Source organism: Lycium ferocissimum, chromosome 6, assembly GCF_029784015.1.
Source record: "Lycium ferocissimum isolate CSIRO_LF1 chromosome 6, AGI_CSIRO_Lferr_CH_V1, whole genome shotgun sequence".
NCBI classification, from domain to species: Eukaryota; Viridiplantae; Streptophyta; class Magnoliopsida; order Solanales; family Solanaceae; genus Lycium; species Lycium ferocissimum.
In genome coordinates, this window is record NC_081347.1 from 1,538,107 (window position 1) to 1,563,069 (window position 24,963).

Sequence of the window (24,963 nt, forward strand, 5' to 3'; positions counted from 1 at the left end):
TAGGTTTAATGTGGGTTTGTCCCCTCACACACATTAACCACTATTTAGACATGAATTAGAGTTCAAGAAACATAAAAAGATTACTTTTCCTTTCATTCATCAAAGAACCTTGAATAAAATTTATACCTCCAACAATAGGTTCACAAGTGATTTTCATTCAAAATAAGTTTTCAAAAAGAGAGACATACAAATCACCTTTGTAGTCAAAAAATAATTTTTAAAAGAGACATACCTTATTATGTTAAACAAAGTTTAACAATTCACTTTCCTAATGAAGAACACCCAAACCCTAGCTTGAATCACTTTAGGAAGAATTATGCTGCAAACTCTAGGTTTTGATCACAAGAATCAAAGAATCATTGTAAGAATCATGGGTTTGATGTTAGAATAGATTAGTAATATTAAGTGTGTTCTTACCTTTGATTTGAAGACTTGGAGAGATGATTTTCGTGCTTAGGGTTTGGAAGGATAAAAAAGAATGGGAACAAAATAAGACCATACTCATTTTAAACCTAATTTTCTGCCAGAAACGGAGAAAATACGGCCTACAAAGTACGTCCCATACTTGTAGCCCATATTTAGGCTGCCAAGACTAGTGAAGAACGGAAGATGTACGTCCAAAAAGATGTCCCGTACTTTAAAGTACGGCCCGTACTTTCCGGGCGTACTTTGGGTGAATTCACCAGCTTTTGTGCCCTTCAGTAAAATGGACATAACTTTTTGTACATAGCTTTGCTCGGGCTGGGCGACCTACCGTTGGAAAGATATTTCAAAGATCTACAACTTTCATCAGGAAGTTTTTCCAAATTCGCAACACATTTTCATGAAAATCTCCCAGAAGATAGACCTACCAAAACTTAGGCGAAGTTAAGAGCCCTTAAGAACTTCAATTGTTGGTTTGACTTCAAAACGACCATCTTCCACCCGAATCCATCAAAAATGGATTCATATAGATATAATATCATGTTAACACTAGATTTTTACACATTCACACCTAACTCGGATTTACGGGATGTTACAGCACCTTTCATCACCATCCACCAGACCTATGACCACAACACTAATATTGGAGAGCCATACCAAAGAATAAAACAGGAAAAATTGAATGAAAAGGAGAGAAAATTCTGGTCTTCTTTGTCGGAACCTCGTTGGAGAATCACTATCCAAACACTTACGAAAAGGAGAGAAAATTCTGGTCTATCTTTGTCGGAACCTCGTCGGAGAATCACTATCCAAACACTTTGAAGATTGGTGTAAAAATCCAGATTTAGCATTTAATTTTGTTGGTTAATTTTTAATTAAAATGAAGGTAGTCGTGTATTTGTGCTGAAATTCTTGATTAAAACCTACCCCACTCCTCTTAGGACTACTACTGGTGCTCCGACGAACTCCAATTTCGAAGCTGAGGATGACAAACCACAACCCCCTCCCCCCGTTACACATCTTCTATGGGTTTACCAGACTTGACCGGAACTATTACGATACACTTTTACACTTGTGTATAAAAGCGTACCAATAACGTGGCTCTTTCTTTGAAAACAGAATCGCCACCTAATTTTTACGAAATTAGGAAACCATTTCGAAAAAAGGTATTTTTACAAAAAACCTTTATTTTAGTACCAAAGAAAGGGTAAGGGTTCTGATGATTTCCCGAGGAAGGTATTAAGCATTTGGGGAAATTCGCAAACGCGGTTACCAGTGGATTGAAACACTTTTTGGCCAAAGTATGATTTGTGCAGGGGCGATTTTAGGTGCAAAAAATGAAGCACGTGAACACATGGTCTTGCTGTAACACTGGGTATTTTATGTATATATTTTTTAAAATTAGTATAATACTATATGCTGGAACACATGCTTCAAAAAAACTAAATGGTGCACTTGGTTGAAGGTTGAGTTATATACCTAGAGGTCTAGGGATGAAGCCCTACTTAATACACCACTTAATACTTTGTTCTATGCCATTTTTCTTCTTTTTTTTACTTTGTTCATACAACAATGCAATCACTCAAGAGATTGCTATTCTGTATTAAGGATAAAGAATATTTTATGGTGAATCAGATGGTTAAATATCCTAGAGTGAGAACTTTGAAAATGGGGCCAAAAGACATGTAAACAAGTGGCTTGTGCATCTATTGTTTTGCCTATTTTATGGCAGATATGATCATAAAGTTTTTTCCGCTAATGAAATGCAATTTAATTTAAGATAATTCACTTCACAAAGGGACTGATCATGATGACTAAATCCCATAATATTTTTGATGAAAAGTAAATAAAGCATGAATGAGAGGGGAGTTCCAAAATATAATATCCAATCCAGGTAAACTATGTGAATCCTAGATCGTTCCATAATTTGCTAGAATGTGTCACTTTGTTAGCTTCCGTACGAGTGTAGTTATCAGTGAGCGTTCATCACCTCAAGAAGAAACCCCCAATCATTCAACATGTATGAATAAAATACATTTTGTGAAGGTGAGACGATTAAATTTTTCAAAACCTGAGAGTATATTTTCATCATCAACGTATACAAATTCGTAGTGAAAATCACTTCTAATTCTTTGAATAGTGCAATCAGTTCAGCATAAAATACCGAATTCGATAAAATGTGGCAGGAAAACCCCTCTTTCCATTCCCCATTGGAGTCTCTAATAAGTGATAACTATCTTTTGTAACTCCAAAATTTCTTATTTTGGGCTAGTAAATTCTCAAGAACCTCTTCACCAGAGACATCACCGGGGACAATTAAAGCTACTCCTAGGCCAATAATAAAAATATCTTTGTATTTGATTTTTATTATGTGATGACAGGTTAGTTATCATTTTTATCATATTACCAATTATAGTAATACAAGATTTATCTGTAATTTTCTAACAAGTGACCTGATTATATAAGCAATTTTTAGCACATTCAACACATACAAGATTTATCTTTCTTTTGTTTATATTTTTATTAAACTTTAAACCAATAGAAAAAATACAAGAAAAAAAGAAAAGAAAATTAAGCTCCACCTGTGACACTACCATTAAAAATCTCAATAGTGTCACCTTGACAAACATGATGCCATCTAAATGAACGATCATCATCCATCACATTTTGTTTATAAATAAAAAAATACCCTTCTTGTGGAAGCTCTAATTCCAATTTTTGGTTCAATTTTTGCAACTCTTTCTTCAAGTATCCCACATTGTCTGACGGATTAACTTCGATCGGAATTTTCTTCGTACCACATTTCGACAAAACCATAATCCTTAATTTCTTCGGTCCGTTCCCATTATTATTCACTGATGATCCCGAAGAAGTTGTTGTTGTTGTTGTTGCTGCAGATGCAATAATACTAGGCCTAACACTAACATTAATTTCAGAATTATCTGAAAGTCCATAATCTTGAAGGCTCTGATGATCAATCAATTCGATTCCATTTGCATGCATGACTAATTTACTCACATGCACACCTTCCATCTCGTGAATTCTCTCTTTTACCCTTCTAACACTATCCGTAACGTCTACCTCTAAGGTGACACTTATTTTGGATGTTGGCATTTTGAGGAGCAGTTGAATTTTCCTCGTAGGAGACAATGCCTGTTCCTCCTTGATCCCATTATTCTTGTCAGGTTCGGATTCTACGACGAGTTGAATATGAGAACGGTCGAGGATGTCAGAATAATGAACATTCAGGTGGTCGTCTAGGACATTACCTTTGAAGATTAAGGTTTGTTTTGGAATAGGAATACCTTGATCTCTTTGGATTTTGTCTTTGATCTCTAAAATAGTGTCAAAATAGCCAACTTCAATTGCAAATGGCCTTCCTTTTGTTGGTTGAAAGAACACATCCATTTACACGTTTAGTGTAACTTGTTCAGTCTAAATTTAGTCAAAAATAAAACTTTCACAGTTTAAATTAATACAAATAGGTTACCCTAAATATAGGTGAAGGAAGATTCAAGAAGATTTGGTTTTGCTACTAAATCTATGGATAGTTACAACAATATCCGATATTGCATGAGCAGTCATTTGTTTTTTTTCACATTCTTTAATTTCTTTTTTCTTTTTACAAGATCAGTTGTGTAATCTCATATTTAATTTCTTTAATTTTTTGACAAGATAGTTGTGATTCAACATTTAATAAAATATTCAGCATTTTAAGAATGTCATTAATTCATTAGCATACAAATGGACAAGTTGCTATTTGGGATTGATTACTCATGGATAATATTTGTACCCGATATTTACACCAACCTAATGAATACACAACACATGTCTTATATCCCTTGTTATTACTAAATCATACACAACACATGTCTTATATCCCTTGTTATTACTAAATCATACTCCCTTCATCCCAATTCATGTGGCAGTGTTTGGATTTCGAAAAACAAGTTTTTCCTTGACATCAATTTATTCACATGCCTTTCAAATATTTTGAATTGTTAACTAATGTAACTTATATTACTTTTTACGTATAAATTTTGTTGCAAAAAACTAAAGATTCTATGTTCGAACTCACGATCTAAATATAGAATTGACTCTCGAAAATTAAAACTATGACACATAAATTGAGACAAAAGGAGTAGTTAATTAATACACGCTATCTAAATTTATCACTTAATCATGATAAATTAGTATGATATAATAGGGGTGACTCAAGGGGAGGCTAGTAAAGCCTTTGCTTTAGGCCTCCAAAATTTATCAATAATATATGATTTTATTTTCACTTTGATAATGTTGAAGTTTTTAGACAAATTAAAATGAGTAAGTAAAAAAATCATTATTTAAAATGGAAAGAAAAAAAGACTTAATACTTGTTAACATTATAATGTATTTCAAACACATGACTAACATCTTATCAACTTAAATTAATTCTTACAATATAATTAATAATAATTATAATATTATGTGAAGTTAAATACTTTATTTCTTTTAATAATACTACAGTACTAAAAAGAACAAGTATGATAAAAAGCCTCTTACTAAAATCCAGCTTTAGACCACTAATTTTAGTGAATCAACATTAAGTATAATATAGTTATCGGGTGCGGATAATTAAGTTTTTACAGGTGAATGTGATGACAGTATCCATTGGCTTGTGGTCCATTCCTGTCATTCAACAAAAACTTATCTTTAATTTCTTCGGTCCATTCCCGTCATTCACCGACGATCCCCAAAAGACTTTTTTTTGCGCGGATTGCCCTTCATTTGGGGTACTCTTTAATTTTTGCTTGGCAATTGGTGATCTTTAAATTTTGTCATTCGTTTAATATCCGGAGGTTGTGGGTTCGAACCCCAACTCAGTAAAAAAAAAATAAAAAATCACAAGGCAGAATTTCGCGAGGCAGAATTTCTGCCTGAAGGGCAAAATTTAAAGACCACCATTTTGAGGGGTAAAAATTAAAGACCACCCCAGCGAAGGGCAATCCTGCAAATTGCCCTCCCGTAGAAGTAGTTGTTATGGTTGCAGACACAATAATACTAGGCCTGATACTAATATCGATTTCAGAATTATTTGAAATCGTTCAATTTGATTGCATTCGCATGCATGACTAATTTACTCACTTGTACGCTTTCCATCTCATGAATTCTCTCTTTTACCCTTTGAGCACTATTCGTAATGTCCACCCTAAGCAGAGGCAGAGCTAGGTAGGCTCCAGGAGGTTCATTTAAACCCCCTCGGCGAAAAATTACAATGTATATACAAGATTAATTTTTTTAATTTTTTTTTAATTTTTTATGTATATATAGTAGATGTTGAACCCCGTTGGCTTCTTCGTGTATTTACTTCTTCATATTTTGGAACCCCCTAGATGAAAATCCTGGCTCTGCCACTGCCATAAGGCGACGCCCAGTTTTGATGTCGGCATCTTGAGGAGGAGTTGGATTTTCCTTGCCGGAGACGACGAATATTCTGTCTCGATGATGTTATTCTTGTCCGCAAGGCCGGCTAAAGGGCCAAGCTGCTGAAGCAAAGGCTTTAGGCCTCCACATTTTGGAGGCCCCATTTTTTTATTAGTGGTACTAAGTTTTATGATTAAGTTCTTAAGAAAAATATTGAATATTGTAAGATAAAATGATATACAAGCTCTTCAGAAAGGAAATAAAACTGTTTAGCAATGTAACAAGTAATCACGGTTAGACAATATTACATTCTCTCATGAATAATCCTCTTTCTCTGATTTACTTTCTCATAATTTTTATTTTTCTTCTTCTTCCTACTAAGCTATCTGTTGTCTCAAAGAGTTTAAGTTTTTATACTAAATATTTTTATCATAAAAACATCCAAAGAATATTTATAGATAAACCTGCTTAAAATATAGCAAATTGAAGTTATAAAAGTTTATTTTTATACTAAATTACCAACTTCTAAAATCATGCCCTGTTGACCGAGCTTTCTATTGCCTTTCTTTCTTTTTTTTTTTTTTTTTTTTTTTTTTTTAATTTCACATTTGTTGTCTTTTTATACTTTTCTCCATAAGTGTATTCTTTTTTATTACATGCTAAAATTCAAATATAGCAACTAGAAAATATCAATCAAGTCACTCAAAACTCAAAAAAGAAGGACGTGAAAAAATGAAATTTGTATACAATCTCAAAAAGGAGCTCTTTATCTTATATCTCAAGAAAGATTAAATGAATCGGTGATATTGTTAACAGGAAAACAACTATTAGAGGAAACCGGTTATTAAACAATATTACTTAATATAATTTAAGAAATGTCAAAGATTTTTTAAATTTTATAGAAAGAAGCTTAAGGCCTCTTAATATAATGTGGCTTTAGGCCACTAAATATGTTGAGCCGCCCCCGCTTGTCGGGTTCGGATCCTACGATAATGAACGTTCGGAATGGTCGTCAAGGATTATAGGTTTGGCCTTTGAAGATTAAGATTTGTTTTGGTATAGGATGTCTTGATCTCCAAATCTCTGGAGTATCTAATTATGTTATACTTTTATTCTTTATCTCTTTAATCTTGGTAGAATATAGATTAAAACAAAAAAATATTTTAGTTAAATCACTGAGATCCTCTCATATCTTTATTGCAGTAATTTATCTCAATGGAGAATAACCATTTTAGTTAAATCATTGAGATCCTCTCGTATCTTTATTGCAGTAATTTATCTCAATGGAGAATAACCGTTGCTAACATATTCTTCCCCACTAAATCTAAGTTTGAAACTTAATGAACAATAACGCTAAATGCATCGGAAGCAGGAAGAGTAGTAGTCTACTTGGATTTTTATAAAAGTTTAGACTTTATGTGGTACAAAAACTATAATCTACTTGGATATTTATAAATTAGATTGAGCAATATAATTTTCTATATCACACTTTAAATTGTGAGCTAAAAATTAAATAAAATTGGGTTTAGTAAAATAATTCATGTGAGAATGGTTACGAAATCAAACTGTTTAATATTATACAAGTACCATTACCAAATAATAAGCAACTACTAATAAATTAGAAAATTGCCAACAAAAAAAAAAAAAAAAAAAAAAACTGAAGATGATTTTTAAAGGATTAAATTGAAACAAACATCTAATTTTGGTAACAAAAATAAAGAACATATAAATAGAGGCTAAACCGGGCGGAGCTAAACAAGCCTAAATGAGGCATGGCAGGGCTAAATCTAAATGAGACAGATAGTTAAACGGGGCAGGGCAGGACAAAACCTTAGTAGGGGAAGAGGGGAAGACTTAACCCGCCCCACCTCGCCCTATTGCCATCTCTATGCATGAGCAATCATTTTTTTTTTTTTTCACATTCTTTAAATTGGTTTTCTTTTTTGTTAAAATACAATATTTCGTTCCTAGCATATTTAATTTCTTTACTTTTGTGAAAAGATAATTGTGATTGAAAGTTTAATAAAATATTCCGCATTTTAAGAATGTCCTTAATTCATTAGCACACAAATGGACAAGTTGATATATGCAATTTTACATAGGTCAAAAAGATTTGCCTTTTTTAAAAATAAAATAAAATAAAATAAAATTGTCTTCTCAATTATTACTCAAATTCAAAAGCGAGTACATCGGAAATAAAGGATGGTGGGACAGACCCCCATTCCACCGAATTCCAGACATGAAAACAGTCGTCCTAGCTAAAACATGAGCAGCTTGATTAGATGATTTCTAACTAGAGAAACAGGCAAGACACTAATTGAAAACCATGCAATTATACATAGGTAAAAAACTTATTTGTATACTTCTTTTTTTCCTCTTTACCTTTTTGACAAGATTAATAAATATGTAGCATTTTAAGAATGTCATTAATACATTAGCATAGAAGCGGACAGGTTGATACCTGAAATTATTAATGGGCAAAAGCTTAGCTGCACATGGTGTTAATTTCTTCATTTTTGGACAAAATAATTGTGATTCAACATTTTAAGTTATGTAATTCATTAGCATACAAATGGACCAGTTGATACATCCGATTATATACGGGTAAAACCTAATATGTACCATGTGTTTACACAATAAATACATGTCACGCTCGTCTTCATGTACATTGTTGTCACTAAATCATAGTGAATTAATAGACATTTTTACCTTAATTCGCAATTTATCCCTTAACCGTGATAAATTAGCATAATTTAATGTAAATACCGAGCACAAATAAGTTTTTAGAGGACGTTATCCATTGGCTTGTGGTATTTATAAAAAGATGAAGTTTAATTATATGACATGATTAATTCTCTATATTTGCTCCGCCTTATTCGACCCCATTTCATTTCAATGCTTAAATATTTTCTCTTCTAAGATAAATTAAATTAAATTTCGGATTTTTAGACTAGACATCTTTAAATTAAATCTTATACTTATTACCTCATCAACATACAAATCGTCATTACTAAAAATGCTCCTGGCAAGTTTATGAATTTGTTAGAGCCTCACATATATTTTCTTTAACAGTTCATTATTAATAACAACCTTTTTACAAACAAACAAACAAACAAAAAAAAAAAAAAAAAAAAAAAAGAATAACCAAGAGTTACTACTCAAATAATTGTTGAGGAATATATGTAATGATTTTTTAAACGTGCAGTGCTGCTATTTTATTATAGATCGGGATAACAATATTTGGTGTCCTAATTATCGGTAAATTATAATCTTGATCATCGTGTTTCATGACTAAGTACATTTAACCTCCAATTAGTTAAAATGTGTATTTTTATCTCATTATATTCAAAATGTGTTAAATTTAGATTGTTTGAAGAACTAAATCACCTTCATATATAGAGAAACAATACAAACTTAACATAACACATGAATACTTAAATGATGTAATGACTGATAATTCTTTAAATTTGCGAAGATTTACAAGCAGAGGAATAAATCTATTGATTTGGTGTAAAAACTCGTGTGGATAAGTTTGCACCTTCCCACCCCACCCAACAAATTGGAGGATCTAATATCTATTGGGGATCCAACAAGTTCTTCTTGTGAAATATATACACTTAAAGGCAGACCCCCATTTTTTTTTTAAACATGCCATATGTTTATAGATTTTTTTTACTCCGGTGTTCAGTATCTCACTTTGGCGCTGATTAATTCGAATTTACGTTGAAAAGTTTCATTTGGAGGTAAAACGCTCTCCACCACGACCATAGGCGAATGCACTCCAAAAATTCAAACCCAAGATTCCTTACTAATAATGATGAGTACTTGCCACTTCACCGAACCTTTGTTGGTTCCATATGTCTATAGTTCATTAGCCTGAAATATTAAAAGCAAAGCATGTGAATGTACAAAAGCAAGCACTACCAGAACTTAGTGGAAGAATTTATACCTAATTATTATTTAATTAAAAAAATTAATTAAGAGCCTTGCCTTACAATAACTTATCTTCATCAAAGCAAAACCTGTATTTAACTTAGTATAATAAGTTTTGGATCAGTACCATCTATTTAAAAAAAAATTAAAGAACAAAGAAACTAGAATAATTTACTTAAGTGGATTTGCTTTTCGAGGTGGTGGGCAACAGATGAGTGAGTACATTAATAAATCTTAATTAGCTGTAGTACGTCAAAGTGGCCACTTAATCGAAGTTTAGTTCGAATTTAATTTTTTTTTCCCTTAAATTCATTTATTTATATAATCTCACGAGAAGCAAGCTCAACGAGATATTTTTATTTATTTTATTCTCACCAAAAGAAACTGCCTCGAGCCACGTGCCAAGCGGCGGGCAACGTGCAGCTGTCGGTAATTTTTGGGATTAAGGCTAAACTCTATTTTTAATCTGTGATTAGTGTGTTGGGTGTTACGGAGTCACGTGTAAGTCTTGTGATAGACTTAGGGAACAAATAATTTTTTATAAAAAAATTATTTTCACATTAAAATTTTTAAAACTAACCTAGGATGTGGGGTTTAAGGTTAGGCTAAATATTAAAAGTGTTCTTGGGGATATCAAGTCATGGAGATTGGTGAAAATAGCACTGGATCAGATCATGGGTTTGCTCAAAGATCAGAATAATGAATTGGAAAAATTGGCAAAAGATACTATATGTATATTGTATATTATCTGATATTGTAGACATGAAAATTTCATTCAATCAAATTTATACAAAATTAAGTTGAACCAAACTTGTTCAAGATCAACTCGAGGTTGCCCGACTTTTTGATATGAAGGTTACAACATCTTTCATTCAAGAAACACCTTAGTTCGTTCCTTGAATAAAGATAAATAATTTGAAGAGAAGAATCAAGGGATACACAAAGTTGTCACATTTTACAGAAGAAAAATTGTCACATTTTATAAGATGCTCTTTCTTTTATAGTCGGTCCCAAAATTTTATATATCTAAGAATTCTTTAACTTTATATTCTATTCTTAATGACATACATTTTGTAATGATAAAAATATTATAGTAAGCATTTTTAAAACGAAATATTCTAAAGGTACTTTTGTTGCATGCCAAGAATCTCTCCTTTTTCTTTTTTATCTTCATCGTGTTCCCCAATCAAAGAAGTTTATCAAGTTCAAAGGGTACTGAAATTACAAAATAATTTTTATTTCATTAAATCAAATAAAAATAACTTACATGTAACTAATCTAAGTGAAATTAAAAATCTTGAAAATAAAGTAGACAATCTGCTACACCACATTAAATTGTAGATAACTACGTATAACTGTCTTAAGAAAATCTGTGAATGAATGAAATTAGATATGTTATGGTAATTAGAGACATGGGGGACATGAAGACTGGTAACCTGAGTTACATCTCTTTTTGTGAAACCCTTAAAAGTGGGCACAGATTGAGAGAGAAAAGTGGAAGACAGATTGAGAATCTTTGTGGGACTAACAACATGAATGGACTTGTAATATAAAATCTCATAAACTGTTTTGCTTCCTTCAAAGTTATTTCTATTTTCTTTTGATGAGTTTAACTTTAATTTATGCACGTTCGAACAGCCTTCTTACCAACGTTTTTTTTTTTTTTTTTTGATGAAATATAAACATCCGAGTTCCAGCTTTGCTTGCGTCTTCACCGGAGTCATCTTGTGTGTTATAATCTTTGCATATATTGGCTGAGATCATTATCCGTGAATTCATTCAGTTAATTCTAGGGAGGCTACTCTTCGTTTTTGTCGACAAGCCGCATTCCCTCATTCCACTCGTCTAACCCTCTAACCTTTTACAAGTAATATAAATAAAAAGTGAAATTAGTAACGTATAGTATTTTTTTTTTATATTGTCAGTATATATAAATATAAATCCTTTCTAGAAACAAATCCAAAATGTTAACAAACATACAATCCGAGTTCTGTCATGTTTCATATACTATAACCAAATGTTGTACTTTTTTTTCTGTTCTGTCATGTTTCATATTCTATAAGCAAATGTTGTACTTTTTTTTTTTTCCCTTATTCTTTACTAAACTCTACACCCACTATAACCATCTTTACTCTGACCCTCTGATGTCCCACCATTGTCCTTAGCTTTCCCATAATTTAAATTAGTATAAACAATAAAAAAGAAGACACCTACAACTCCACTCTTCAATTCCCCAAAGTTCCCCTTTTCCATGTATACTTTGAAGTGGCCCTTAGAAATTAAACAGCACCATATTTTGTCCTTGATGAAGTCCTATCACTAGCTAGTTTTATTACCACTACAAGTCAACAACAAGAAGAAGCTGGTTAGTTTGATTTCTTGTGCTGTTCTTCTAATTTGTGTTTATGTTGCTCGGATTATTCAGAAATGTCAACAGGGGTGTGTTATATCCTCCAAAAGTAGAATTTTTTGAGGATTCAATATGGTTGCAGCAATGGAGAGTTCTGGCAACATAGGTTTTTGTGGCTTAGTTTTACTAATAAACTAGCTTTGTGTTAATTACCTTATGTATTCTTCATTAATCCTTTGTTTCAAATCTTGAAATAAAATTGTTTCCTCTTGTATGGAGGTTAATTAAGTTCATAAAAAGGAAAATGTTTCATTATCCTATGCAATTTTCTTGCAGCTGTTTCCTCTTGTATGGAGGTTAATTAAGTTCATAAAAAGGAAAATGTTTCATTATCCTATGCAATTTTCTTGCCCCTGGAAATATAAAAAAATGGATGTCTCTTGATTATTGGAGTTATATACTTTTGTGGAAGTTAGTTATACTAAGAATTTCTTTAGCCTTTTTAGCCTTTGTGGAACAAAGATCTAATATCAACAAGAGTTGTGTTTTGTTGTATCTCTTTCCTCAATCAGCTTATCATGTTTTGATAATATTTTTGAATTTAGATAACAAGTCAAATATGATAGAGATTAGTTTAAACAGAGTGACATGGACAGTGAGGACTCATATAGCTGATTCCAAATTGCTTGGAATTCAGGTGTAGTAGTAGTCAGTTGCGTAACCACATAAAGTGAAGGGTGGTATATAGAAATATATTGTGTATATAGGCCAAAATTTATTTTTATACATATATATATTAAACCTTGAACACCCTTAGAGAAATTCTTCACTTTGCCACTGACTAGTAGTTGCTGTTGTAGTATAAAATAACTCATATTTAGTCAGTAGACTTAAGTTGATAGAGTTATGGATGGTAGAAAAATAATTCTTTACTTTGCGACCAACTCTTGTGAAAGTTGGATTTGTTAAATACTTATCTCAGGCTCTCAATGACTATGTTAGCTTATACATGTTGTTGTTAAGTTGGATTTGTTAAACACTTATCTCAGTCTCTCAATGACTATGTTAGCTTATACATGGTGTTGTAGACCTTTGGAAAGTGATCCTAAATTGGTACATCTTAGTGTTAAGTCTCACTTATATGTGTGCGTGTCATAATCCCTTGTTCTTTCTTGTTCTTTGTTATACTAAGATTTCATAATATTTTGTATTTTCTGATGGTTTGAGTTGTACTTCTTGCTGTTTCATTGAGTTCTAATATGTTGCAACTTAAACAACAAAGTGAACAAAATAGATAGTTGATCACATTTTACTGAGGAAGTGAAGCGAGATCAATGCATTAAAATTGAAGGCAAAAGAGACAACTGAATTATATGTAAGAGATTTATCCCACACAATAAAACACTTTTATGTTTTTATCTGCCTTCATTTTTCCATTAAAAGTTCTTCCCTTTATCCCTTGTTGAAGATATTACAAAATGGCAAAAAAGAACTTTACTTGCATTAAACTTATAGTATATGTTTACTTAACTAACCCCTTTTACTTGTCATATGCAGGACAATGTTAAATTGTTTCAATTGATCATAAGACAGTGTAAGTTCCTAAATTCCTAATACTTACCCAAAGATGCAAACACCAAGATTCAATCTTGAAGTTGAGGCCTTGTTTGAAGATGATTCTGATATTACTAGCCAAGTAGCTTCTAACATATGTACCGACGAAACGTTCACCGATACTTCCAAGAACAGAGTTATAGATTTCACTCAGTTAAGTTCAGAACCTGTGTCACTTGACTTGTCTCTTAGCCAGGATTCGATAGGCGGTTTTTCAGTATCAAGCACAAGTGAAAGCAGCAATGAACTTCCAACTACACAAACTACAGTGTCAGGACCAGGATTTCAACGAGTTTTTAATTGCAATTTCTGTCAAAGAAAATTCTATAGTTCACAGGCACTTGGTGGACACCAGAATGCACATAAAAGAGAACGAACACTAGCGAAACGTGCTATGAGAATGAGCGTTTTCTCAGAAAGGTATACTAATTTGGCGTCTTTGCCGTTGCACGGATCTACAATAAGGTCTTTAGGGATCAAAGCCCATTCTTCACTACACCAGGGGCCGATGAGGCCACTCGATTTTAAAACAAGCTCGAGATTTGAGTATGGTAATCGCCAGAGTCCACCATTGTACATGGAAAATGATGAGGCTGATCAATTACTATGGCCTGGCAGTTTTCGTCAAGTGACAAATCCCGGTATCTCTCATGCTAATTTTGCTCTTGCTGGATGTTCAAATGTCACATTGACTCCATATGTTGAAAAAGATGAACCAATTGCACCAGATCTCACCCTGAGGCTTTGAGAAGTTCATTTAGTTTTCTTGCTTTATCTGTACAGTAAAATATATTGTCCTAAGGGTGGATACTGAGAAATAGAACTTTTCCAATGCCACAATGCTTGCTCAGGCTAGTGTGATTAGGACATTAGAAGATTGTTTTACAATTTGAATGTATTAGTTATGACTTGTAATGGTTATCTGACTTGGTATTCGCTTCTTATAAGATTGCATTACTTTTAAGTATCGACGATATAACTATGTGTGTGCGTGAGGGTGTTAATGACTAGGCAAGTTTATGTTAATTGCAAATGGGATACTTTCGAGTATCTGCTTACATGAAGACAGCCTCAAGCACATACAACATTGAGTTATGAAAAGTCATGCATAGAACAATATGTTTTATCGCTAGGGAATAGTCTTTGTAGCCGTTACATGTTAAGCACGGAGAAAGCAAAACCATGTTGAAGGGTTACTTGGATTGAGAACTCCAGAAAAAGAAGAGCATTGATCGGTCATATTTTCAATGGTTGAAGATCAAAGTTTATCAGAGAGTTTGTGTTTGTATGTATAATACATGTGTCACTTGTGAATATGTATATTACGTGTTGTACTCCGCCTGTGTGAGCATGCTCATATTGCAGTCCCAAGGATATCTGAAAGAGGAGGGTTGTGGTAGGGTACCAGCCAGTGTAAAACTAGTAAATTTACGACGAATTCTCAGAATACATTACTGTTGTTGTTGTGCAACTTGTGAAAATGGAATTACACGACAGACTAGAAATCCTAGTACAACATTAACTCTCAGTTTGGAAGGTCGTAGGAAGGTTCTTGTACCTGGACTAGTTAGGACATTCTTGTACCTGTACTAGTTAGGACATTCTTATCACTCTTTTTTGGTTTCCGGTCCGGTGTTTGGTACCCGCATCGGGGTTCGACTAAATCTGAATTTGCGCCGGAAAGTCCGCATAGAGGTAAAGTGCTTCCTACCAAAGGCGACTTCATGCCTAGGGCTCGAAACTGAGATTTCTAGTTAAGTACGGAAAAATACTTACCACTCCACCGCAATCTTTCGTGATAAAAACTTTATTATCAGAGGTGTGAACACAGTGTTATGAAAGATTCCTAGGCAAGTTCTTGCACAAGTGGTAGGCCCTTTTAATGCTGAATATTCTGTACGTAGAACTAGTGATTTTGACAACAAACAGAATAGAAACCTCCAGATGATTTAACTTTCCAATAGTTTTGAAAGCATACTAGGACCACTTTAGAAATGGACTGTTTGATTGGAACATGAAAACATGATAAATTGGTCGTAATTACTCTTCGGGATGAATTGAAAGGTTAGATTCTTGAAAGCGTAAAAGAACTGCAATGAACTTGAAGAGTTACGTTGAACAAGGACCGGTATGAGGTGAAAATCTCGTGTATGGTTCAACTACTCTGCATTAGAGGAATTATTAGCCCTACTCATGACTGCACTAACATCTTTTAATGGGAATGTATTAAAAGATAGCTCGATGCGATAATCTTTCACCATATATGGGATCCGGAAAAGGGCCGAACCACATTTATCTGAACTCGATTCGATGCACCAAAATGGGATATTGTTCTTGGTGCAGCACGAGAAAATTTGTTACTCGAAATTGATGTAATTATTCCATTAGTGGTTGTCAACGGTTGACTTGGAAAAATTGAACTACTAATAATGACTGTCTCACTAAGCCAATTTGGACTTCTTTTTGGGCTGTCCAGACTGTATACTCATTCCCAAATTGTCATCAATTATATACTCATAGTGCTTCTAGCTACTATCATACCAGTTGACTTATTATATATACAGTGAAACCTTTCTATGACGGCATTTTTTGTCCCGATACTTTTTGACTGCTATAGCAAAATGCTTTTATAAAGAATATATGATATATCATAACATAAAAAAATGGTTCTGCACAAAACATGACTGTTACAAACTGTTATAGAGTGGTCTAACTGTACGACCATAATGTGCAAGCAAAATGATAATTTGGGCCAGCTACAATAGTAAATTTAGGGGATTTTACATTATACATAAGGTCAACAAAGTCACAACAAAAAATATTTTCTAATCTTTATTTATTTCAAATTTTAGTCCATGTATAGTGTAATACCGTACTACTGTATAATTTGTGGATAATTAGCGTATACACCTGATTAACACTGATTATACGCCAGTAATGGCTACAAACTATTACAATAACTGAGCCGTAACTGAGCCGTCACGAGTTCAAATTTCAATAATTCCACATAAATTATTGTTTAGTTGGACCGTCTACTCTTTGTTAGAGAAAAAGAAAATGAACAAAGACTCTTTAATGTTGGCACTACAAAAAACGAGGAAAAAATGCAAAAAATCTTATAACCCAATGATGTAACGTTTAAAAAAGACAGGCCAATGGTCCAATTTTGAGAAACTAGTTAAGGAAGCAAAGAACATGACCGCTTGTAAATTTGAATACGACATACGGCAAGGATAAAAATCTACATGTACTAGGTGTTTACACCAAGGTAAGGACTTAATAGGTTACGTCACTGAAATATACAATATATTTGGAAGCTACCATTTTCATGTTTTTCTTAAAATATAAATTTAGTGGTATGAGCAACAAAAAAAATACACTATGATCAGAACATGCAATATATTTTTATTCTATTAAAACAAAATCAGCCGCCCCCATCAAACGACCTTCTAGCAAAAGTCCCTCCTCCAGGTGGTTCAAATTTCTTTTTTTTTTTTTTCTCCAATTGGAGAAAATAATACTTAATCTAGATAGATAGAATATTCCACCACATAGGGTGTCGTGGTATGGACGGACCCTCCACTTTTAGCTAGAGGTTTCAGGTTGGAGCATCAAGAATGGAAAAACATGAAAGCACTTTCACCTTAAATGACCTAACGACGCGAATCTGAATTAATTAATCAAATCAGTAAATTTCAAATACATCAGATGATTATTAAAAAACAAGGACTCATTGATAGAATGAATCATCTTCAGTATTGCATACCATCAGACTTATAGTTTAGTCTTTCAAGTTACAAACGTGAGTTCGATTTTCACTTTCACGTTCTTCTTTGATCATTTCTCTTCCTTCCATGTAATAATTTTTATAAAAAAAAAAATATTAAAACAACGTGACTGCTGCATTAATTAAGACTCATTCATATACCTTCGAATTTGAATAGAATTATACAAAACGTTTTTGCCGTTGTGAGTTTTTACTAAAAAGGTTCAAATATAAAGAAGTAAACATAAAGAGAAGCAAAAGAGATTCAACATTTATTATATACACATAAAAAAATATTTTGACGTTTATACTGTGTAATTTTTTAGCGAATGAAATTCGGATGACCCCTTGCACCCCCTAGTTGCGGGTGAGACATTGTGACCAGAAAATATGTTGTCAATAGAATAATATTAAATGTCAAAAAAAGAATAATATTTTACAAAAAATATGACACCATGGCTAGCAAAAACGTCGAATATTATAGTTTAACGAAACTATGAAAGAAGAAAATGAAAGTACTCATACTAGCTTAGTGTACTACTAGGGGAGGCTATATTCTGACTTGCATATATATATATACTAACGATCTTATAGTTTAGTCTTAATCAATGGTGATTATATATATATATATATATATATATATATTATGTTCAAACGTATAACATTGTAGTTTGTCTTTCCGTATCTAAAACTTTATTATATTAGTGTTTACTAAGAATGGGGTCACTTTTTTTTTTATTGTTCCACTTTTTTTATGAGTTTGGAGATAGTGGGTTCCAATTTTTTTTTTTTTTTTTATATATATTGCACTGTTGTTTAGTATAGGGTCTTCACTTTTTTTTTGGACTTATTAGTTTTACCATTTTTATATATATAATATATATACATATATTATGTTCAAAACACGATTAATATAACATTGTATTGTAGTTTGTGCTCGTAAAAAACTTTATTATATTAGTGTTTCTTTACGAATAAAAAAATCTGACTTTTTTTTTAATATTATATTTTTTTTTAATATGGGGTTCAATTTTTTTTTTTTTTTAATATTGCTTGATTTTATTAATATGGGGTCCACTTTATTTTTTTCCATGAGTTTGGAGATGGTGAGTTCTTTTTTTCACTTTTTTTTAATCATAATATGGGGCCTTATATATATAGACTATGTTCAAAATACGATTAATATAACATTGTAATTTGTCTTCGTATCTAAATCTTTATTATATTAGTGTTTGCTACGAATACGCATCGTGTTTAATATGGGGCCCACATTTTTTTTAACAGTGTTTGTTTTTTTAAATATGGGATTCACTTTTTTTTTTATTGCTTGATTTTGTTAATATGGGGCCTACTTTTTTTCCCCGATTTTGGATATGGTGAGTTCCACTTTTTTTTAATACTCGATGTTGTTTAATATGGTACCACAATTTTTTTTTTTAGGGCTCGATTAATATGAGGCCCAAAAAAATTTTTATTACGATTAATATAACATTGTAGTTTGTGCTTCGTATCTAAATCTTTATTATATTAGTGTTTCTAGAATACGCATCGTGTTTAATATGGGGCCCACATTTTTTTTAACGATGTTTGTTAAAAAATATGATTCACTTTTTTTTTCAATATTGCTTGATTTTGTTAATATGGGTCTACTTTTTTTTCCCTGATTTTGGATACCACTTTTTTAATACTCGATGTTGTTTAATATGGGCCCACAATTAAAAATACTCGATGTTGTTTAATATGGGGCCCACAATTTTTTTTTTAGGGGTTGATTAATATGGGGCCCAAAAAAAATTTTTTTTTTTTTTTGGGGTTGATTAATATGGGGCCGTAAATTTTTTTTTTTTTTTTTTATGGGGGGTCCAATTTTTTTTATTGGACGACGAAGGTGAAAACTCACTCTTCTATATAATAAATATATATATATATATATATATTATTATTATTATTATATATAAGTAACAATATAATGAGTTTTGTATTCCTTGACTCAACTTTCTGGTTGGGAAGCTTGCTAACCAAATGCTTTGCACTGTCAATTTTGTCCTTGTATTTTATATATATTACATCATATGCCAAAGTGTGTTTTAAATAAATCAAGAAATTTACAAACCCATTTTGATAATACATAGTCCCACAAATTAACTTGTTGCAGGTGGATAAGTACTTTTTCTATCCCATACTTTTACCCCTACTTTATTTATTTGTTACTTAGATTAGGTAAATATAACAAATTTTGAGATCTAAAATGCTTCAAAAGTTGTCTAAAATGATGATGTCATATCTAACAAAAATAATTGTGACAAACATGAGAAAATACAATAATTTTAAGGAGCTCATTTACTAGATAGTATTTTCATATATATATATATATATATATATATATATATATATATACAAAATTATTAGTTGTGCGCATTCAGACATGATTAGTTTATTTAAATTTAGTCGATCCTTACTTATTTGAGATTGATAGCTTAAGGTTATTATGACATGAATTTACACAATAATATTCTACTAACACCAAAAAAAAAATGAAAAAGAAAATGCATTTTTTTGAAAGGAAAAGAATATTTAAATTAAGAAAAACATTTTTTCTTTGATATTATTGATATATTTTTTATGATTTAATTAGAACTAGCATCTATTAAAATAAGTTAAGAGTCAATTTTTTTTTTAATTTTTAATTTTATCTTTATTTTCGTGTTCGCTAAGCCTCTCAATGAAAGAATAAATATTGTGTGTATAGATATATTTAGACCTAGGCTTTAATCATCGTATTTTACTAGCATAAGCCGATGAGATTACGAACGACTAATTAATATATACCAAAACATATATTTTTATCTTAAGCTAAAAATTATATGTTAACAAATTCATAAAATACTAAAATGTCTTTTCAATGTACAATTATAGTTAGTTTGAAATTGTTTTACATACTTTATGTTAATTTACAAAACATCAAGTTACATGTACCTTTTATAGTTGTTTCCTACGATACTTGCTTCGTCATAAATAATTCTTTTAGTAAGTTATCCAATTGTGCGACCAACTTAAATAATTAATAATACATAATTAAGAAGCAACCATATAAAGGAGTTGTGCCAGAAAAGAACGCAACACAAATTATTATTTTCTAATTAAATTTTTTATGAATACTCAATCTAATACTATAATGTTGAAAAACCTAATGGTTTATTAATCTTTTTATCGTGATTTATGCGACTTTTTTTTAAGATTTTTTTTATATAGTTAGGTTTGAGGCCACACAAATATATATGACTTTTCTAATTGAACCAATCTATTCACATAAGATCAGGAGGTAAAGTAGAACATTATTCACATGGTGCCTAGACTTTGGTCTTTGTGTTACCCTGTTTGCCTCTAAATAAATGGTATGACCTAAACTAGCTTCTTCATGAAGGATGTCACCGTTATCATGTATGTGTTCAAGGATATATGGAATCTATTAACGTGTGTGTGCAAGAAAGAAAGATCCAATAATTTTTTTCAGTGAAAATCTGCTCTGTTCAATATTAAGCTTTAGTATATGTAATAATCAATAACTCATAGGAATATTAGACTTGATCAAGTACCGGTGGGTTTGTTTTGCATATAAAAGAATAGCGAGTATTACACATTATTTAGAAGTGAAATATGTTTATCCTTCACAAAAGTAAAATTTTATCGGTGTTTGACGTTTCATCAGGTGAATAAATACTCCATTCGTTCCTTTTTTACGTGACTCAATTGACTCGATACTCCCCTTGAAAAGATATTTATTAGGAAATTATTTACTAAATTAATCTCATTAATTATGCTTTGAAAATCTAAGTTTGAGTATTAATATTTTATGTATGTAGTTACTTAATGATAAGGATAATATTGAAAGAAAATAATAAATATTACCCGAATTGCTAAAATAGACAAATAAAATAACTTCTACTTTTAATATACAGACCAAGTAAAAAGGAAGAGAGGGAGTATGTAACATGTATTTATACATAAACTTTTGGTATTTATTCATGATTAATTAGTATCAATTATCACCTTATTAAATCCCTTAACATAATAATTTGCACAATTTGATATATAAATCTGGGTATAAATATGTTCATACCCTTCACGAGATTCAAATGTAAATATATGGACGAAATTAGACCAAGTCATACGTGATTTGGAAGTTTAATGGCCTCACTTCCAATGGAGCCACCAGGGCATGATCTGTAATTTAACAGAAAAGCATGGACTTTTTTCTAGAGTAATAAGGTCCAAATCATAAAGCAGAGAAGACACCCATCTTAAGCAGGTTAATCTTGCAAATATGTCTCAAAGATTAAAATAGCCTTAAAATTTTCATTTATGCCCAAAAACTGACACGTTGAAACTAGCTCTTATATATATAGAAAGAATATACACACTTGTGAAGTGGAACATAGATTTAACTTGAATACAAACAAAAATATAATATCCAAACTTATATTCAACTAGTTAAAAGGATTCTAATTTTCGGAACTTGTCAAAATTATAGAAAAAAAAGGTTGTACTATAAAAATATAGAAAATTCTAAAATAGATACAGCATTATATAAATTGTGACGGCTAAGTATTATAGAAAACATAACTTAATTACTAAGAAAATAATCTGTGATGCTAAGACGATACACGTCTTCACACATATTTTTGGCAATTAATGATGACAGACATTTATGGCACGTCTATTTCATTTAGTTAAATAGTGCATAAGGAGTTGTGCCGGCTATTAAATTGTAAATAACAGAAAAACTGGCAATTGAACAAAATCTAAGCCACTTGAGAATAATAAGGTGCTAGGTATAATATAATTTCAGTTCTAAGTTAGATATAGTTTAACAATAGATGACATATGGTAATGCGTACAAGGTGAAAAATATAGTGTAACCATAATGTTCAGACTTAAGTGACAAAAGCTGACTATAATGTCTTAATATACGTTGAAGACCAAATTACAGACGGAATATCTGTAAATGTTGGAACTAAACCAAAATTTAAAAAAATTCTTTTATAATCTAAATTTTTTAAGAATAACAGTATATATATCTTAAACTCATTTAGCTCATGTTCCTTTTCTTTTTTTTTTTTCTTTTTTTTTTTTTTAAAAAAAGGCAGCAAATATATGAGCCAAAAAATCTCCATATGATTCTATGGTCGTCATTTTTTCAGTCAACTGATAGGAACTTGCAACTAATTCAATGTACTAAATTTGTCGATGTCACCATCGTCCCATGTGATGACTGAAGTTCACTAATTTTCTGGTAAAAAATAAATTCGTTGATACGATCATACAAATCACAAGAAGAAGAAGAAGAAGAAAAAAAACTATTTATATAATTGTTCTGATACATTTAATCTGTCACTTTAGCTAAGACAAATTAGCTCCAAAATATTTATCACTTTAAAAAATAAAAAAGCTTTAATTTCTTTGTAAAATTCCCCATACGTGTTAGTTCTTACTCCTAAAAGACAGATCTGTAATAAATTACTCATCTAAGGAAGAGATAAGGTAAGTTAGTCTAATATCATGACTAATACTACTAAATGACTAAAGTTCACTAATTTTCTGGTAAAAAGTAAATTCATTGATACGATCATACAAATCACAAGAAGAAGAGAAAAAAAAAACTATTTATATAATCGTTCCAATCCATTTAATCTGTCACTTTAGCTAAGACAAATTAGCTCCAAAATATTTATCACTTTAAAAAATAAAAAAGCTTTAATTTCTTTGTAAAATTCCCCATACGTGTTAGTTGTTACTCCTAAAAGACAGATCTGTAATAAATTACTCATCTAAGGAAGAGATGAGGTAAGTTAGTATAATATCATGACTAATACCACTAAATAGCTTTTGAAAGCTAGGTATAAATAAGGTGATGTGGCACCTCTCTATGGCCTCCATTAGTATTTATCTTTTTTCTCAATTTTTTGACATTTTTCTCTTCATTCTCTATTTTACTAAATAGAATAAAATATTAAAGGTAAAAGACTCACTCGCCATTTAGTAACATTATTTGTCATTACTTCCTTTATAATTATTGTAATTATATTTTATTAAATTTATATCTATTATAAAGCTAGGCAAAAAAAAAGTGATGTGGCACCCCTCTTTGATCAAGGAACCTAATATATATATATATATATATATATATATATATATATATATATATATATATATATATATATATAATTATTATTATTATTATTTTATTCAATTATTCTTCCGTTTGTATATCCCACGTTCGTTCCCCATTAGACCCCATTCCTTCATCATATGTAATACACCATAAAGTGTAACGTAAAATTTTATTTCCTGCTTATATACCCACGTTCATTCCTCATTAAATACCCCTTACTACAATCCAATATGTGGTGAATATATGTAAGCTTATTTTTCTTTGTGCTTTATGGCTGAATTGTTAAAGACCTAGACGTCCTTTCCCCTCGAAGAACTGGTGATGTGAACTTCCTTTTTTTTTTTTTTGGCACTTCAAAAATATTATGTAACCATTATATATAATATTAGTGTTCTAAATGTTCAATCTATTTTTCCTTTTTTAGCTTAGAACTTTCCTACATTTTTTTTTTTTTTTGGCTTCAAATTGTTGTCCTTTGTAGATGTGGCCATCTTTGATTAATGAAGCTAACGGAGGGAGGTTTGTACAATACCTTTTTGGAATGGCCATGTACCGGTATACCATCAGCTTTTTACTATCAAATTTAAGAATTGTTTGAGATTCTTTTCCTACAATTTTTAGTTTCCTTCTGTTTTGCAGCATTTTTATACTGATATTTTTTTTTCATTATTGCTATTTTTCTCTTTTATTTAAGTACCTCAATCTTGTGAGTTCCATTTTCTTCTTCCATTATGTGTATATATAATCTTACTTTTGGCATGACAGTGGCCATAACAAATAAGTCATAGTTGTAAGGTTGGTAGAAAAGTCAGCCACTCACATCTATGGGTAGATATAAGGACAACGACAAGAGCTACATAATTTTGTATGAGGTACTAAGATTGGGAAATGAGGACGTGAAGATCACGGTGGAAGATGAAATTTTGAGGATAAGTGAGAGGACTGGGAAATGAGGACGTGAAGATCACGGTGGAAGATGAAATTTTGAGGATAAGTGAGAGAACATTTTCCCTAAAAAAGTAAAAGAGGAACAATGAGATAATAACTTATGGTGATCAACCAGTTATAAATATAATACAAAAATGATGTTGTACTTTTTGAAGATGCCAAGGTAGATAAATGAGTATCAAGATTGAGATAAAAGATGGTTAAAGACATTAAGTAAATTTATATCGTTAAAGGTTCAAAGTGTCATCCACGATCAGCATTATATTGTAACAATTATGTGGTATATATTAAAGAACCAAAAAGCGCCCTCTTAAGTTTCTTAATTGCACCTCTAGGCTCTCTTAATTACATCTT

General features: G+C 31.3%; 2 protein-coding genes across 3 annotated transcripts; one reads left to right on the top strand and one right to left on the bottom strand.

Moving 5' to 3' along the window:
• Window positions 1–2,971: 2,971 nt before the first annotated feature.
• Window positions 2,972–4,212, bottom strand: LOC132060535 (ubiquitin domain-containing protein 7SL RNA2-like). Its single transcript, XM_059453550.1, has one exon. The coding sequence runs from the start codon at window positions 3,829–3,831 to the stop codon at window positions 2,995–2,997; it is 837 nt and encodes a 278-aa protein (XP_059309533.1). The 5' UTR covers window positions 3,832–4,212; the 3' UTR covers window positions 2,972–2,994.
• Window positions 4,213–11,386: 7,174 nt separating this feature from the next.
• Window positions 11,387–14,702, top strand: LOC132058834 (zinc finger protein 4-like). Of its 2 annotated transcripts, none has more exons than XM_059451204.1 (2): window positions 11,387–12,124; window positions 13,667–14,702. In XM_059451204.1, exon 2 carries the CDS (start codon window positions 13,737–13,739, stop codon window positions 14,469–14,471), a length of 735 nt encoding a protein of 244 aa, XP_059307187.1. In that variant the 5' UTR covers window positions 11,387–12,124; window positions 13,667–13,736; the 3' UTR covers window positions 14,472–14,702. The 2 variants fall into 2 exon arrangements, with proteins under 2 accessions (XP_059307187.1, XP_059307188.1); XM_059451205.1 differs by lacking the exon at window positions 11,387–12,124 and adding an exon at window positions 12,472–13,484.
• Window positions 14,703–24,963: the final 10,261 nt, after the last annotated feature.